Here is a 17,189-nt window from a genome sequence, read left to right as displayed (position 1 = left end):
CGGTTCGGTCTTTCTCAGGGTTCCTCCGGGAACCCGGGACCCAGTGCGAGCGCGGCCGCGTGCCGGCCGTCCTCCGCCCGCCGCCACTCGTCTCCTGGAAGCAGGACGGATGGCGGATCAGGAGGCAGAGGCGGACCTTTCTGCCGGCCCCCAGCCTCCGACCCCCCAGTCACAAACCACGATCACACCCCGAGGATCTGACCGAAGAAGCATGTCCGATCGGGACGAGACCGTGGCTGGACCACTGAGAGCAGCGCCATCTGATCTTACGTGTTCCTGTGGAAACCTGGCGATGGCGATGGCGTTGGCGATGGTGATGGCGTTGGCGATGGTGATGCCGTTGGCGTTGGCGTTGGCGTTGGCATTGGCGATGGCGATGGCGATGGCGATGGCGGTTGCGATGGCGATGGCGATGGCGATGGCGATGGCGATGGCGATGGCGGTGGCGGAGCCCTGACAGGCCGCTCACGGACACTTTGCTCTCAGGTCTGGATATTTGTCACATCTCGGGCGGCCTGGAGATCTGCAGTTTCTCTGCGCCATGTTCGGCTTCGGGTTGTTCCTCCGGCGAGCCGGGAGACAAATGACATTCTGGATTCCTGAACCAAAGGCTTCTTCCAGCGGCGACTCGGCCAGAACTCGTTGCCTCGGCGCCGAGGGAAGCCCTCCAGGAGGTCACCGGCCAAGAGAAACATGACAAGAAGCTCCTCAATAATGGTGGTCCTTCTGCTGAGTGGTGAGAAGAAGAGTCCGGACCGGCTGCTCCGCGACACCCCTGGTCTCCAGGGTCCCAGGTTCAGACGGGTCCTGAAGAATCACCCTGAGGATCATCGGACCTTCTGGGAGCAGGGCAGCGGATTTGCGACAAAAGCTCCCGAACGACTTTTGATCGAAAAGGGATGAGGAGAAGCAACGGAAGCTCCTTCTGTGATGGCGGAGCGTCAGGACAGCAAAGAATACTGTGCTGATGGGTGGAGGTGGAGGTGGAGGTGGAGGTGGAGGTCCCAATGCTTCCAGGAGGCCCGAGGCCGCGGGAGCCTGCTGGAAAAACATCTCGGTCAGGGAAGTGGGTCATCCTCTGGGAAAAGGCCAGATAAGAGTCTTCACTCTGAGACCATCAATCATGTAAATCCGGCAGGAACTTTATGATGGTCGGAGCTCTGCCCGTCGCCTCCGCACCATAAAGGCGGCGGTGATTAGCCGTGATTGCATCACGGCCTCTCCCGGCAGGACCGGGGCAGCAACTGTGATCTCTATCAGGCCCGAGATGTCATCACCCGGACGACAAGATGTTTGCCGCGCTGCGATACCTGAGCACCAGGAAGAAGAAAGTGATGGAGAGCCCGGCGTCCGTCCGTCCCTCCGTCCTTCCACTCCTCCCCGTTCATAAACATGACCCGTGGCTGATCTCTTGGGAGAGCCGGGCGGCCGGCGGCCCGCTGCGCTGCGCCGGCGGTGTGTGTCACCGGGACAGTGTTAGCTTTGTCAACAAGCCCTTCAGAGGGGCATGGGCGTGTGTGTTTGTGTGTGTGTGTGTGTGTGTGTGTGTGTGTGTGTGAGAGTTTTTTGTGGACTGAATCAGGCCCGAGACTTGAAAGTCTCTGGGCTGTGTTTGCTCTTGTGACTGGCCAGGGTGTGTGTGTGTGTGTGTGTGTGTGCGTGTGTGTGTGTGTGTGTGTGTGTACACGACGTCAGGACGGAGCTCGCCTCTTTCTTCTGAAATCCCAGGAGATCAGAGCAGCTTTGAGGTTTGGCAGCTCCGGCCGCCGTTTGATTTCTCCCTGCTTTCATTCCCCGATGGCGCAGGTGATTTTCCTTCCCGGGATGAAGGTCGGACTCCCGGTGAAGTCAGCGCCGCTCACGGGTCGGACGAACCCCGCCGAGATGTTGCTGCTCAGCGGGGCGGCGCGACCCCCCGTCCTCTCGGCCCGCCGCCCGCCGGTCCTCCCGGCGCCCGGCTGTAACCGAGCCAAGGGGCCGGGGCCTCCCGGGGGGGCGAGCCCCGACCCCCCCGCGGGGAAAGAGGACCGAGGAGGACGCCGACCCCGGCCGGGGGGGCCGGTCATCTCACAGGGGTATGTATAGTTGTCAAGAAGATGTATGTGTGTGTGTGTGTGTGTGTGTGTGTGTGTACGTACTGAATAAACACACACAAGTATAGCCTTCATACCTCTAAACAGGTTCTTTCCTGGAGTAGCTTAGACAAGTTCAGGAATCCAGAAGGCTTTGGACATTTTCCTGCATGGAATTTCAAATGTTTGCTCCGGTTGACGGCCACGTCACACACTTCTACAGCTTTTCTAGAGTTTCACGTCCCAAGTGAACAGCTCAGCACAGAAAGGAGAAAATCTCAGAGAGAAAGACAAGAGCTGCACAAACTTGACTTGTTTCATTGTCAGATGAGTGGGTGACTTGTTGAATGACTAAAGAAACATAAACATTATTGCAATTAGTGTGTAAACACAAAAAGTCTCTCACACACACACACACACACACACACACACACACACACACACACACACACACACACACAGGTTGAGACAAAGCACACCCTTAAACGTGGGGAACAACGATGAATAAGCTAATGACGGCCTTGTTCCGCGATCCATCGCTACTGAGACGACTCCGGGAACTGGGAGGCCCCCCCACCTGCGTGCTGAGAATCAGTGTGTGCGTGTGTGTGTGTGTGTGTCTGTGTGTGTGTGGTCAGATTGTAGCAGTGATGCAAGCAGTGTTTGTGCGAGTGCAGGCCAGGAGTGGAGAGCGCCGCCTCCCGGGGATGTTTGTGCGTCTGAAGATGGCAGGTGTTTCTGAGCAGCGAGCGAAGGACCGCCGCCCCCCGGCACGGCGGCCTTTCCAGAACATCGGCCATCAGTTATTTGGACGGGAACCGCGTCCGGCGGCTCTCGTTCCGGGTCGCAGCGGCTCAGACCCCGGCTGAACCACGTGTCGCACGGATGCCCGAAAGGCCCGGAGACGAGCGGGGAACCTCCTCCCGCCGGCGTACTGATGGGAACGAAACGCCGCGTTTGCGTGTGTTGGTCGCTGATTGGTGATCGCCTGGCTGCCCTCTCCCAGCTGCTCTGCTCTCTCCTGCCGGCCCGGGGTCAATATTGACTTTGGGAGCGAAGCAACAGCCACTTTGTCAGGGTATACGGGGGGCAGCGCGTTATCTCTATGGCATCAGGTACAAACAGAGGGAGGCTGGTCATCCCATGTCAGGGGAATAACCCTGCCCCAGATCTGCAGGGACTGCAGGTGTGTGTCAGAGCGGCGGGACCGGACCCCGGTTCCGGTCGGCCGTCGGAGCGACCTTAGCGACGACGGCCGATCCCGGCCGCGCTTGTCCCGCTGAATCATGTCAGCGGGTGCAGACCAACGGCAGGAGAGCGTGTGTGAACATGCAAAGCAGATACGCCTGCAGAGAACTGTCCGCTGGACGGCCCTCCGTGCCCAGTGTTTGCACTGGAAGCAAAACAGGCCTTTGAATATTTCATATTCAAATTAATATGACAGCTGTTTTGTGTGTGTGTGTGTGTGTGTGTGTGTGTGTGTGTGTGTGTGTGTGTGTGTGTGTGTGTGTGTGCGCGCGGATGAGTTTGACCCCCGTATCTGAGCTCAGTGTGTGGAGCCGGCGACCAGCGGAGCAGATACTTCCAGCTTCCTGAAGGCACGGATGATTCCTCCAGCAGAGGTATGAAGATGTTCCATCCAGCTGCACACCTTCTCCGTGGTTATCCATTGCTGAGGTCACAGAGGTCACTTCTCCACGGACGACCTCTGGACCGCAGGAGTGTGCCGGCCCGCCGCCCGGGCCTTCTCTCGCCTCCGGGTCCGAGGGTTCCTGCCGGTCTCGCTGGCGCCCCCTAGCGAGCGCCGGCCCAAAGAGACGCCGCCGGGCCGCGGCTCGATTCCCGACACTCAGAATGATGCCGTCGGCGGCCGCGGGTTTTCCCGCCGCAGGGAATTGCGCCGACACCCGCGCGGCAATGAACATGTTACTGCTGGTGAGGCTCCAGGAGCAGACGTATCAGCGCTCTGGGCGGCGGGACATCGTGGAGGACAAATAATCACGACCCATAAAACCCAAGGGTTTGAACCAACACGCTGAGAACCAGAGCAAATACATCTCACCCTCTGAGGACCCAGATCCAGGAGAAGGATTAGGAAGGGAGGGGAACGGAGGGACACACACACACACACACACACACACACACACACACACACTAGCGGGAGGAAAGGGTTAAAGGCATCCAGGAAGTGCGTGGTAGAGGAGAAGGTAGAGGTGAAGGTAACCTACGTGAGAGCAGGACAACACAAAGAGGGAGAGGTGGTGGCCGCCGGGCGTGTCGAAGCACGAAGGACCTCTGGAGCAGAAACGCAGAAGCAGATTCAGCCCAATAGCTGCTGAAGTCACACACACACACACGCACACACACACACACACATGTTTGCATGATCAAGAAGGCCAGGCCCGAGAGCAACGCACCCATCTGACGTTTGCTTTGTCCAACGGGATCCAGCGGCCAGAGACCAGGACCCTGAGCCTGGACCTGCTCCTCACAGCGCCCCCTCCTCGGGGACAGATGGGGAACGTTTTCCAAGCAGAGTCAAGAGATCCTTCCATCAAAACCTTCTCAAGGCCCCGATGGAGAACATTTGAGGTTGCGTCTTCGCCGAAGCCGGGGAGGAGGAGGAGTTGATGAAAGACGGAGTTGGACTCTTTGTGGACGGACCTTCTGGAGGGCCGGACCTCCTCCGGGCCGAGCTGCCGCTCTCCTTCTCTGCACAATTAGACATTCGGAGGTAATTTCTTGCTCGGCTTCCTCCGGGATGGAGGTTCTCAGCTCCTCATTAATGCGCGCTCACGCAGGACGGCCGTTAGCGGCCGCGAGGCTGGAATGTTCTGCAGAGCAAACACTGCAGGGCTCCTGCTCCAAACATGGATCACGCTCAGGAACATCTACCTGGTAGTTACAGCCAGTGTTTACCGCCTCCCGCTCTTCGTCCCACTGCTTCCTCTTCTCCCCACAACATCCACACGACGTTACTTCCCCCCGCTGCCCGTTGGTTGCGCGCGGCCGACGGGGACGCCGCTTCTGCTTCTGGCTCTGTTTTGCAGGACCGGAGACCTTCTGGTCCTGGACCCGCAGGGGTGGGTTCCCGAGGGCCGAGAGAGAAAGAGAAGGTCTGTCCGGGTCTTTGTTCCGAGAGGGACGTTTGGAGAAACAAATGTCAAACGTTTGTTTGCGCACAGCTGGGACGTTTGCGGTTCCTCATTTGCCTCGTCGTTTCCTCATCGGCCTACAGAAGCTTCCCAGAAGTCCTCCTCGCCCGTCGGCCTCTGAGAGGAACTCTTCTTAGGCATCGGTGGCATCGGAGAGAGCTTCGGACCTCCGAGCCAAACCCCAGACACAACCTTCCCACCTTCCACTCTGCACCTTCTCTGTTGTATCACCAGCCTGAAACCTCAAACCTCCAACCCCCGACCAACAACCTAGAAGCACCAGCCCGGCACCTCCGCCCTCCAGCCCAGGACCGCACCTGAGGCTGAGATGTTCCTGCCAAAGGGGCTTGATGGCGAATTTTCGAGAAACCGATGCCGCGAATGAGATACGAGACCAACAGCTATCTGATGTCACAGGAGTCACAGGCTGCTGCTGTGGAGACCTTACAATGGAAAGAGAACCCGGCTCCTCCTCCACCTCCATCTCCACCTTCAGCGTGTGGATGACCTTCAGCGTGTGGATGACCTTCAGCGTGTGGATGACCTTGCTGCCGTCCCTCAGCGTGTCCTGCGGGCGCGGCTGCAGGTCGTCTTCTCGGGAGCAGGAGCTCTTCTTCTCATTCCTCTGTGCTCTGGAGTTAATGTATAACCGGGTGCAGCAGCACATTTCCTCCTCCTCCTCCTCCCCGGATCGATGGCGGCTCGCCTCGCCTCTGAGGAGGCTCAATGCCGCCATTGTCTTCTGCCAGCGCGGACGTGCACGGCAAACGCAGAGATGTTTCGAGCAGAAGATCACCGTTTTCATCCGCCGGCAGCGCAAACATCACATCATGAAAAGCCCCGGCGTCCTCCTGGGCAGTGGACCTTCAGCCGGGCTCTGGGTGTTTCTCCACCTAATGTGGAATCCAAAGTTATCTATTACTGCGTGAGCAGAGCTTCACACTCGCTGGACCGTGAAGGTTGTCTGGTCCGGGGGGATTGCTCAAGACAGTTACAGTTACCTCCACCCGCCTCCACCGCCTCCGACCCCCAGGAGGTTCCATATCCTGTCAGGGTCCGCGACCTGAATACCACACGTGTGCGGTGGAGATCCTCTCGGAGAAGGCCCGGACACCAGACACCAGAGCAGAGTTCTCACCGGGGTTCACAAACGTGACACAGGAACCCAAAGGCGCTGAAGCCGGAGGCCACGCCGCCTTCACCGCCTCTCCGCCGTCTGGTTCTCCAGAGAGGTGACCTTTTCAGACGTTCCTCTCTAGATCGAAAGGCCCAGGAGAAACGGGGCTCTCGGAGAACATCGTCAGCCGCGACATCGGGAGCTTCATCTCTCCCCCGGGGTCCAGGTCTGCGGGGCCTCCTGAGGGAAGTTCTCACCGATGTCTGGAGAGAGTGCCCTGGAGCTCCGGGCTGACAGGGTGAACTCTGGATTTTCTCTCCTACCTTCACAGGACAATTCCTGCTTGGTGGTTTCAACCTCTGAGGTCACACTCAGTCGTGAACACCATCCTCCTCCACCTCCTGCTCCTCCACCTCCTCCATGCTCCTCTGCCACCTCATCCACCTCCTCCCCCTCTTCCTCCACAGCCTCCCTCATCTCCTCCTCCTCCTCCTCCTCCAGTGGACTCTGGCCCTCCGTCTCCACGCTCCTCTGCTCATCCCTAAAATTAATTCACCTGCACATCTCTGTCCCTGTGAGAGCACATTAACCCTGAGCTCTGGAGGCATCCTGCTGGAAAAAATGTCCCCGAGAGGCTCCACGCCCGACCACGGCTTTGACCTTTGACCCCGGGTCCCTCGCCGTTCCCGCCCCCGGACCGGGAGCCCCGGCGCTCCGAGCCGGAGCCGGAGTCCGGCGTGGAAGGCCCGGGTCGGAGGAGGACTCCTTCCAGAAGGTCCCGGCGGGCCGATGGCTCTCTGGAGGCCACGGGACTGATTGGGGGCCATTAGCTGTTGGCCAAGAGCGGTCATGCGGGGTCAGTTTGCAGATTGAGACACGGCGACGGCGCGGCCCCACGCATGCCTCGGCTCGGAGCAAACCTTGAGACCTTGAGAGGAGTCTCAAATAAAACCTCTCCTTTATTGCCCCTTTAACATTCTGACGGCACAATTTATGCCCCATCGGTGACCTTCCGGCCCGCCGAGGACAGGGACGCGCACGGGAACCTCCGACACATCCACGCATACGTGACCTACTGAGGACCAAAACATACCGCGTGTGTGTGTGTGTGTGTGTGTGTGTGTGTGTTCTTGCTGTGCTACCGGGTCCTACTGGAAGTACTCACGCCTCCCGAGGGCTCAGCGGTACTGTCAGGCTGTAAACGTCAGCGAGTATCCGAGTATTCCAAAGTCCTCTCATCCGTGAGTTTATGGGTGAAGGCAGGTCTCGGGAGGGTTGGGAACGTTCTGCATGCCGCGCAACGTCGGACACAGCAGACACCGACGTGCACGACCGCTTCATCTGCCGCTTCTTCCACGTCCACGTTTCACTCCGGTGTTTGGAAGCTCCTGTGGAATGATTGGTGAGGCCGCTGCCGCCGGTCCCCGTCGGCCGTCGGCCGTCGGGCCGCTGATAAAGAGCTGCCCTGCTTTACGGCCCCGTTGCCCAACATCACATGCCTGCGCCGCAGGGAGATGATGGCAGATAAGGCGGCGGACGCCCAGAACGCGGCAGGAGAGCGAGCCGGGAGGACGTTCTCATGACATCGGGGGGGCGGCCGCCGAAGAGGCCGCCGCCGTCCTCCGTCCCGGCGGGGGGGCGGAGAGGAACCCCGAGGCCGCAAACAGGTTTTACATATAATGTCTTTATGAGAAGCTGATTGCTTTATCCTTGACAGCAGCCGGGCAGTAAAGGCGCAGGATTACGAGCCCGTGGTCCATAAAGGGTTTGGCTGAGATAAGACGGGCGTGAGGGACGGAGCTGGTGACTTTAGGTCAACAGAAAACTCGGTGTTTATCAGCTCGCCAATTCAAGCGCCTGACCCGGCCGGACGGCCCGGGACAGGAAAGGAGTCGCGGGCGGGAAAACATGGCGGGCGACCAGAAGAACGCCAGCGACCTTCAAGCTGCTCCTCACCTGATCGCACGGGCCGCCTCTCTGCAGCTCACCCACGCTTCACATTTCTATTGATTTTATGTTTATATGACCACATCCACAACACCAAGGTTGAAAGCTGTGCTTCTGTGACTCACACACACACACACACACACACACGCACACAGGCTGCACAGGAGGAGGCTGTAGTTTCGGCGTTTGTGATCTCTCCCTGCCTCGCAGGCAGTCTTGCTGAAATGCCTCCCCGCTGAGGTCCACCTGCTTAATCTTCTAAATGGATCCATTAATCAACCTAATGGCCTCTGAGCAATAGCACACCTGAGTGAGGCCGCACAGCCTGACTGCCTCGGCCGCTTCCCGCCGCTGCCGCGGCCGCCGCCAGCTCGCCGGCCGCTCTCTGTTCGGAGGAAGCCATTAGAACAAACTGCCGTCGGGTGCGGCAAAGCAAACCGTGACCCGAATAACCTCCGCGCGCCCCAAACCAAGGGCACGCCGGGGCGCTGAGGACCGTAAGACCAACGCCCTCCGTCCTCTGGATCCTCACCCGGACCGCCTGAGAGTTGCTCCGAGGACCAGAGTCATCCAAGAGCTTCTCCTTCGGCTCCGAAGCTCCTCTGCACGGAGGTCGGAATCCATCCGGCCGGATCGCGCTCGTGATCGTGACCGCGAACGCCTGACGAGCGTCCAATGTCACCAAGATGAACCGTGTGCTGAGAAGAATTATATTCCCATTTAGTCTCAGACCTGCTGTGTGAAATCAAACACAACATCAAACTAACCCTCATGAAGACGTAAATAAATTAGAAACACTGAACGAAGGACGCGACAGGTGGGATCGACCTCACCTGTGTTCGGGGGTTCGGCGTCCACTTTCTACATTTGATTTTCCAGATGAAAGTGCGGGTTTCATCCGGACTCGGAGGAAGAAGGACCGGCGAGCGGGCGGGAGGAGCGGAAGGCGGGGCTCCGTCTCCCTCTAGCGGCCGCGGCCCGGAGCGGCACGAGCACGGATGCGTGTTGCGTTCAGGCTGCGGGGCTGAGGACCGTCCGCCTCCCGCACCTCGCTCGGGGTCTCCAAGGGAAACCCTCATGAGATCCATCACATGGACTCGTCCTGCGCGGCCGCTCCGAGCTGACGCCAGAGGAAGACATCTCCGGGTCGCACGGATACAAGGGCGTGTGTGTGTGTGTGTGTGTGTGTGTGTGTGTGTGTGTGTGTGTGTGTGTGTGTGTGTGTGTCTGCCCATGCAGGGTGTTCTTCTGGTCCGGTGTCCAGAAGCCTCCATTGACATGATGAGGCAGCAACATCCCTGATGTGACTGACTGTGAGGAGCTTCCCTCAGCTCCAGACCAAACCATCTAAAGACGGGGAGGAGACCATTAGAAGGATACTTTGAAACTAGAGACCTTCACGGAGATGTTCTCAGAGCGGCTCCGTTGAGCAAAGGCGAGCCCAGCAGACCCCCGGAGGAGCTCCTGACTTCCCCACCAGTTTCCGTCGGAGACCCTCACCTTCTCCATGTTGTACTTCTCCATGGCCCTGGAAGCAGAAGGTGAAGCAGGGAAGGTCACGCGACACAGCGGCAGCAGCCGGAGCTCCAACTCCAGCAGGTGTTCCTCAAACCGAGACGAGAACCCGACGGAAGTGACTCGTCTTTCTTCACGTCAGAAGCGGACGGTTTGAAAGAACACGAGTCCTGGAGCCGAAGTCCTCCAGGACTCGGGTCTTCATGCGACGGCCTGGTGACGGATGGATGGGAGGTCGATGAAGGTCACGTGGTGTTCCAGCCGCCGCTGCCCAGGACTCACATCTACAGGTGACACTGAAGATGGAGCTTTATTAAAATCATCTGAGCTCCAGACGCCTGCTTACTCCTCAAGGCTCTGAAAACAAAAGTGAAGGTCCACCTAGAGAACCTAGGTTCTCTGGACCTCGTAGGTCCGAGCTGGAGAGGTTCGTGGAAGCTGGTGGAGGTCACCCCCCCCTCCAGGTAGCGCAGGGACCTTGGAGACCGCAGACACCGTTTATAGACGTGTGTGTGTGTGTGTGTGTGTTTTGGCTCCTGTAAGATGTGTGTATCCCTGCTACGTTCACACACTCCTGCTGTTTTGAGGAGGTGCATCTCCTCCGCACGTCTGCGTGGTCTCTCAGAGTTTGCTTCGGGAGGAGCTCCTCTCACAGGCTCCAGTGTCCATCTTCATCCCTACACTTAACGTCTTCTCTTCAGCTCCTGCTCCTCAGCCCACTGGCTCCTTCGGGTTTCTTGGTTGGCTTCTCAATGTCCTCCCACCCACTTTGGTGTCCCTGGAGGAGAAGCTCCACCGCGCAGAGCTTCTGCAGAGGCTGCGTTTCCACCGCGGCTCTTCTGGGCGCCGAGGCAGAAGGTTCGGCGAGAGAAGTGAAGCCGGTCGGCCGGAGCTTAAATCCTGGGCTTCCGTGAGGAGACGTGGACCTCGACCTTCTTGTTCCTCCACAGCGGTGATGCGGACGGCCCTGCGAGGAGGAAGATAAAACCAGGAGGCGGATGGAAGAAGCCAGCAGCTCGTCTTTATTGGAGGAACGGCCCGAGGAGAGCAGGGCGGCTGCAGCGCCGCCAGCAGCTTCACGCCAACACCGGCGAGACGGAGACCTCGGACAGCAGGGCTCATTCAGACCCACGCCTGAAGCCCACCTTCCACCTGCAGCGGCTCTGCAGATGATGATGGCCTCCTGACCACACTCACACACACACACACACACACTCACACTTCTCCAGGTCAGAGCAGGTCATTCCCTGTGGGACAATGTAGGAGTTACTTCCACAACAACTCAGCAGAAGACAGAGAAGAAGCGAAGCTGAAGGACCGGTCCATGCGAGGCCGTGGTCCTGGTCCGGTCCACCGTCTGCTTCTGCCTACACACCGTGACGCTAAGGTGCCAGAGAAGCACTAAGGTGAGCGTGAGATGGAAGTGAGAAGAAACCAGGCATGCAGACCCGCCCGGACCGAGCCCACGGAGCGGAGCGAGCGGAGGAGATGTGGACCATCCAGGAAGGAGCTCACATCCCGGCCTACTCGCTCGAGTCCGAGCGCGGGAGCTTCACGGTGAAGATTCGAAGAGCCGAAGAACAAACGTGGCCTCCGCGCCTGCCTGGACGGAGGGGGATCTTCTCCGCCGGGTTCTGGAGGCCAAATTTGAGGAGCGGGTCGGGAGAAGCGTCCGCCTCTGCGTCATTGGGAGAAGTGATAGAAGAACACATGCGGTCAGAACGTCCTGGTGCAGCTTCGGCTCCTGGACCGACGCTCCGGGACGAAGGTGCGGTCGGACCATCTGGGGTCTCCGCCGACAGCAGATGGACGGCCGCGTCCCTCATCGCACGGACGGCGGGTTCTTCGGACCTGGAGCTTCTCGGCCGTCGCGGACGAGAGGACCTCCGTCGAAAGTAAACGTATGCGGGGGACAGGTTAGCGTTCGGTCCATGACGCCGCGCAAGGCCGGTCTTCATCATTATGGGATGTAGAGATTAGCGGAGGGGAGACGTCGGCCGACGCCGCGTTTCCGGTCGAGCTTCGAGGAGGACCTCTCCTCGGAACGGGAGTCCCTCAGCCGGACTTGAAGAGCAGGATGGCCACCTGGCCCAGGTAGAAGTAGATGAAGTGCTTGGTCTCGTGGGTGACGTAGCTGCCGAAGTTCCTCCCCACGATGCAGTGCCAGGTGGGGTTGTACTTCTTGTCGAACTCCTGGAAAGAACAGACCACAGGAGAACATCAGACCCTGGAGCCTCGCCTCACATCCGCCTCCCCTGCAGACAGACCCCCGAGGCCTGAGGGGAACCCCTGAGGCCTGAGGGGAACCCCAAAGGCCTGAAGAGAACTCCAAAGGCCTGAGGAGAACCCTGGTGTCGGTCGTCGGGCCGGGACACCAACGAATAACGGGACGCCTCGTTCACATGGTGGAACGAGTGCATGACCGTCTCCACTCGTCTGAGATGCCGAAGGGTTGACCGCAGCCTCGATCTTTGGGGAAGATGACCGGCTACTCGGGGAGCGGCGAGACGGAGAGAAACCCTGGAACAGGACCTCCAGGACCACGAAGGGGTTTGTCCGAGTCCCCGGAGAAAGTCTGGGGAACGTCCGAAGAACGGGGCGGACCGACGAGTGAATGGTCGGAAGGAGGAGACCTGACTGGAGGCCGCGGAGCAGAGTCCTGCCACGGCTGCCAGGAGGCCGGCAGAAGGAGGGACTTTGAAACTAGAGGACCTTCAGGAAGATGTTCTCAGAGCGGCTCCTTTGCACACAGGCGGCCAATCGGAGGCGAGCCGGCAGACCCCGGCAGACCCCGGACCAGGAGGACACCCACGGCTCTCCACCCGAGACCCTCACCTTCTTGATGTAGGCCGCGATGTCCTTCTCGATGTTGTACTTCTCCATGGCCTGCGTGGCGCAGTCCACGGCGTCCTGCTGCATGTCCTCCGACATGTCCGCGTTCTTGATCACCGCCTTCCTGTCCGTCATGGTGGCGCTGGGGGGGCAGAGGGGGGCAAAGGGGGGCAGAGGGGAGGCAGAAGGGGGTCACAGTCGGAGCGGACTCAACCCGGGTGCCTGCGACACGCACGGCGTGCGTGTCGGGCCCTGAACGTCGCACCCGTGGGTGGAACCGGACACGGTTGGGAAGAAAGTAGTTCCCCGTTAGAAAGCCGAACCGAGACACCGGGTCCGCGACGGAGGCTTACCTGGGTTCGGTGCTGTGCGGGACCGGGTCTGGAGCGGGTCTGGCGCGGGTCCGCTGCGGCTAATTGCTTTTTAAAGCCGTCCACAATGAGCGTGTGGGCAGGCGAGCTGCCCCCCCTCCGCCCCCCCCCGGCTCCCCATTGGCCGAGCCGCCGCCGCGGCGGTGCGGGCGCTTTTCTCCGGCTGTTCTGTGCCCGCATCTTATTTCATCCCACAATGCACCGTTCGGTGGGGGGGGGGGGGGGGGTGAGATCTTCAGTGCAGAAGCGGAGGACGCTGCTCCTGCTTTCTGCTGGAGCTGCAGCCTCTGCAGGAGCTTCTGGAGCTGGAGCTTCTGCAGGAGCTGGAGCGTCCACAGTCGGAGTCCCGGCGCTGCGCTTTCTTCCAGATGGAAAGAGAACAATGAAGACGAGGCTCCCGAAGCCTCCGGAGATGGAGAGGAGACTCCGGGCCTCTTGGCAGCCGGCGAGCGAACGCCGGGGTTCAAATAAAGACCAGACCACGGCTCCTTGTTCTGAGAGATTTTATTGAAAATGCTAAGAGAAAAAAGATTAAGCAAAATGAAGGTACAAAGATCCCCCACAGACCCGCTCCCACCTCCCCTCATACCGGCGTCTACGACTCCATCCTTTGATCCAACTTCCTGGTCCTCTGTTTTCTTGTAAATATTACCATTGAGAACAACTTTAGATAGGCAGGTGGGCTAATGGAAATAAAACAAAACAAAAAAAAAAAACAAGCAGAAAAAAAAGGAGAGTTGCTCCGGGACTTCCGTTAATTAGTTCCGAAATCAACTGATTTGAATCCTGGGAAACCGATCCCGTTCCGAGCCTCCGTCCTTGCCTATCCCTTCCCTAATCGATCCACTCATCCGGCTCCAAGGATTGGGATCCACTGAGCCACTCCTCCAATCAAAACCTTGAAATACCAGGAAGAAAATCAGAGGCAGACCATTAGAATCAAGCGTCAAGAGTTCGGGCCAAATGTTCCATGTTGAGCACTCATGTCAGGACAAGAGCAACGCGGCGGAGCACACACACTCCCTGCGGCTAAACATGTTACATCGAGAGCGGGACGCGCCACGGCGTTCGGCGGATTTTACGCTTACGTCACAACGCCGGATCTGGAACCGCGGCAGCATGTTAAAGGTCTAGTCTAGGACAAAGTACGGCGCGTACGGCCGGCAGAACGACATGCACGACATCGCCACCTATCCAAACGTCAATTTATGGAATATGAAGCGTACCGTTGCCTCGACCTGATCGCTCCTCAATTAGATGTCCTATCCTGACCATACAAATGAAATGTGCTCCACAATGGTTTTATTCCAAATCACTTTAATCCTTCTCTTCAGATGTCTAAAGGAAGACACAAGGGTAAAATACAGTTAAGCGACGGGCTCCCCGTCCAAACAGTCCACCCCAGAGAACCCCAGAGATCCATTGAGGCTACTGAGAATTAAAACAACTCAATTTAGTACTTGCAAAAGCGTGGCGTTCGGCTCACAACGCCACGCTTCTGAAGTTCGGCGCAACGTCTGCGAGTATCCGGCGGACAGAGAGGTTGGGGGGACGGGGGGGACAAAAAGGACGAAGCGTTTGGGGGGGGAGAGGGGAGAGGGGTGAGGCGGGGGGGGGGGGGGGGGTACATCTACATACCAAGATCATCCACAAGGACGTCGGGACAAGAAATGCAAAAATTAAAAATCAACAGCTGACATCTGGAGGAACTCATAAGAGGTAAAAACAGTGGGGTATACATCAAAAGGGCAAAACATGTGTGGTAGAAATGTTTAGGATCGGGAGCGAGAGCGGCTGTGACGAGGCGAGTAGCGGGGCGATGCTCGGCCACGGCCACGGGAATCGCTGCGACTGCGGCTGGCGCTGCGACTGCGGCTCCGGCTCCGGCTGCCACGGCTGCGAGAGCGTGATCTTCCATAACTCGGGCTGCGGGGACCGTCTAATTTCACACGAATGTAAGCGGTCTCTCCCTGGCAGACACAAGAGAACTTGATATTGAAGACGACATTCCTTCTGACGGCAGCAATTCCACAGATGGACATGATGAGCGGGCGTGCTACGGACAGGTGCCTCTTCCCGAGTACTCACCTCCGCACGGCAAAGACACACTATCCATGACAAGGACCCAAACGGGGACACATACCTCGTGGGAGCGGAATTTGGTGTTGTCCAGCTTTCGAACGGCATAGGTCATATCTTCCTTGCGCACAAACTCTACAACCCCGGTTCCGTCTCTGTAAACATCGGCGTAGCACACATCACCCGCCTCACGCATGTGGTCCTTCAGGTCCTGCCAGCTGCCGCTCTGGGGGAGCCCTGCATCGGAGAAGAACACGCTCACATCGTGCACGCCGGTCCAGCCGGTCAAAGCCTTCCGAAACAGAGACGAATCACGGGGCCTCTTCGCGGGGACAGGCTGCAATCGACGGGCCGTGCGCGGGGCGCAGAAGGGACACCCCGCAACCCATGTGGTGCGGTGTGTCTCTTCTGTTGTCCCTCGGCCTGACACAACGTGGATGGAAGTGCACCGGACACGTCCTGAGACGTCGGCGTGAAGCCGGATCAACGGAGGTCGCGCGTCTGCTCGACCGCGGTCCGCCTCTGTCGACCCCGGTGGGAGGCTGAGCTCCTCGGCTCTGGAGATGGAGCGGCTCCGCTCTTCGGAGGCCGGGTTCCATCTTCCAGAGGAGGACCCCGCGCATCGTGTGCATGCAACGGCGTGACTTCCGGCAGCCCGCCGAGCTTCGGGCGGGCAGCCGCGGGGACCGGCGCGGCGCGGCGTGTTTACCTGACACAACGACCCTGTACTCGGAGCGCCTGGACGGGGGTCCGTATCTGCCCCTGGGAGCTCCGCCGATCCCGCCGAAGCCGCCTCTGGAGCCCCGTCCGCTCCTCGGGAACTCGACCCGCAGCCGGTAACCGTCGTAGTCGTAGCCGTCGCGTCCGTAGACGGCGTCGTCCGCGTCCCTGCGGGAGAGACAGGCTCAGCTCGGCTCCACGTGCTGCCGGAGGCGCTCCGAGCCGCTCCGGCGGCCATGATAGCGGCTAATCCGCCTCTCGCCCGGCACATGGCTGCGGCCATTTGACTTCCAGCGGGCCGCCGACCCGACCCGGCTCGCCCACGGGGAACCCGCGGACACCCGGCGGGCTCCGTGGGTGCCAGCCGGCGGGAACCGAAGCGGGTGGCGGGGGGGAGGCGGCCCGCCGGCCAGCAGCAACAACAAAGCGGCGAGCGCTCCGGGTTAGCCCGGCACGGGTGAGGAGGCTGGACCGCGGCTACGAAGGGCTCGGTAACTCGGTGTAACGGAGGGAGGCGGCCCCGGGTCCGAGGACCCGCCGCGCCGCCGCACACAATGGGCTGCCTCGGCCTCGCAAGCTACCGCTAACCGGCTGGCTAACTAGCGACCTAGCAAGCAAGCTAGCTAGCTAGCGGTAGCGCCTCACCTCGGGTCCTCGAACTCGATGAAGGCGAACGGCGGGCCTCCTCGCCGGTTCTTCAGGTCGATGTCCCGGATCGTCCCGTACTTGTAGAACACGTCCTCCACGTCCTTGGTGCGGATATCCGGCGGCAGGTTCCCGACGTAGATCCGGCAGTCATTGTTGCCCGCTGGGCCTCGGACGACGCCAGACATCGCGGCTCTCGGCTGGTTCGGCGGGCGGTCTGTCGGGCTAACGGCGTACGAGCGGGTTCCGGTTCTCGGCGAGCCGAACACGTGGAGCTCCGGCCGGCGGTCGAAGCGGCCTGGCGGGCGGCGGAAAGCGTCCCTCGGACGGTCGGGCTGCGGGTGGACGGCGGTTTCCGGACAGACGGACGCCGAGCGCTGCGTCCCTTCCCCGGGCTTTCTTCAGGACTCGCGCTCCTTCACCGAGGGCTTCGCGGATACGTCGCCTCCACGCCGGCCACATCCGCCTGACAAAGTAGTTCGCCTCCTCGCCAGGTGGCGTCAGTCTCCTTCTGTCGCCTCAAACATAAATCAATACATTGCCGTCGCCCGCTCAAACGTCGTTATTTTTCAACATTCGACCGACTCATCTATCGGAACGGAGCTGTCGTCTAGGCGCCTGGACTTGAACGCAGCACACGGTAGATGTTCTGGAGATGTGGGTGGAAGGATGCTGCAGCCGGAGCCGCCGGTGCCACCGGAGCTGCCCGCCGGAGCTGCCCACCGGAGCTGCCCGC

The 17,189-nt window shown here is 59.8% G+C and overlaps 2 protein-coding genes across 4 annotated transcripts; both read right to left on the bottom strand.

Annotated features, from left to right (window-relative positions):
* Positions 1-10,807: 10,807 nt before the first annotated feature.
* Positions 10,808-13,137, bottom strand: dynll2a (dynein, light chain, LC8-type 2a). Its single transcript, XM_086164382.1, has 3 exons — positions 12,992-13,137; positions 12,642-12,780; positions 10,808-11,999 (listed from the first exon to the last, which is right to left on the bottom strand). Exons 2-3 carry the CDS (start codon positions 12,771-12,773, stop codon positions 11,862-11,864), a joined length of 270 nt encoding a protein of 89 aa, XP_086020508.1. The 5' UTR covers positions 12,774-12,780; positions 12,992-13,137; the 3' UTR covers positions 10,808-11,861.
* A 362-nt stretch (positions 13,138-13,499) lies between these two features.
* Positions 13,500-16,987, bottom strand: srsf1a (serine and arginine rich splicing factor 1a). 3 transcript variants are annotated; one of them, XR_015107481.1, is made up of 5 exons: positions 16,454-16,956; positions 15,798-15,976; positions 15,153-15,325; positions 14,236-14,979; positions 13,500-13,907 (listed from the first exon to the last, which is right to left on the bottom strand). XR_015107481.1 is itself a non-coding variant. In XM_086164791.1 (4 exons), the coding sequence occupies exons 1-4, from the start codon at positions 16,639-16,641 to the stop codon at positions 13,857-13,859; spliced, it is 591 nt and encodes a 196-aa protein (XP_086020917.1). In that variant the 5' UTR covers positions 16,642-16,987; the 3' UTR covers positions 13,500-13,856. The 3 variants fall into 3 exon arrangements, 2 of the variants coding, with proteins under 2 accessions (XP_086020917.1, XP_086020914.1); XM_086164791.1 differs by lacking the exon at positions 14,236-14,979 and having other exon boundaries at positions 16,454-16,987; XM_086164788.1 differs by having other exon boundaries at positions 13,500-14,979.
* Positions 16,988-17,189: the final 202 nt, after the last annotated feature.

Source organism: Fistularia commersonii, chromosome 18 (assembly GCF_037954325.1).
Source record: "Fistularia commersonii isolate RoL2024-O1a breed Wild chromosome 18, RoL_Fcom_v1.0, whole genome shotgun sequence".
Taxonomy (NCBI): Eukaryota; Metazoa; Chordata; class Actinopteri; order Syngnathiformes; family Fistulariidae; genus Fistularia; species Fistularia commersonii.
This window is presented reverse-complemented; position numbering and strand designations above follow the sequence as displayed.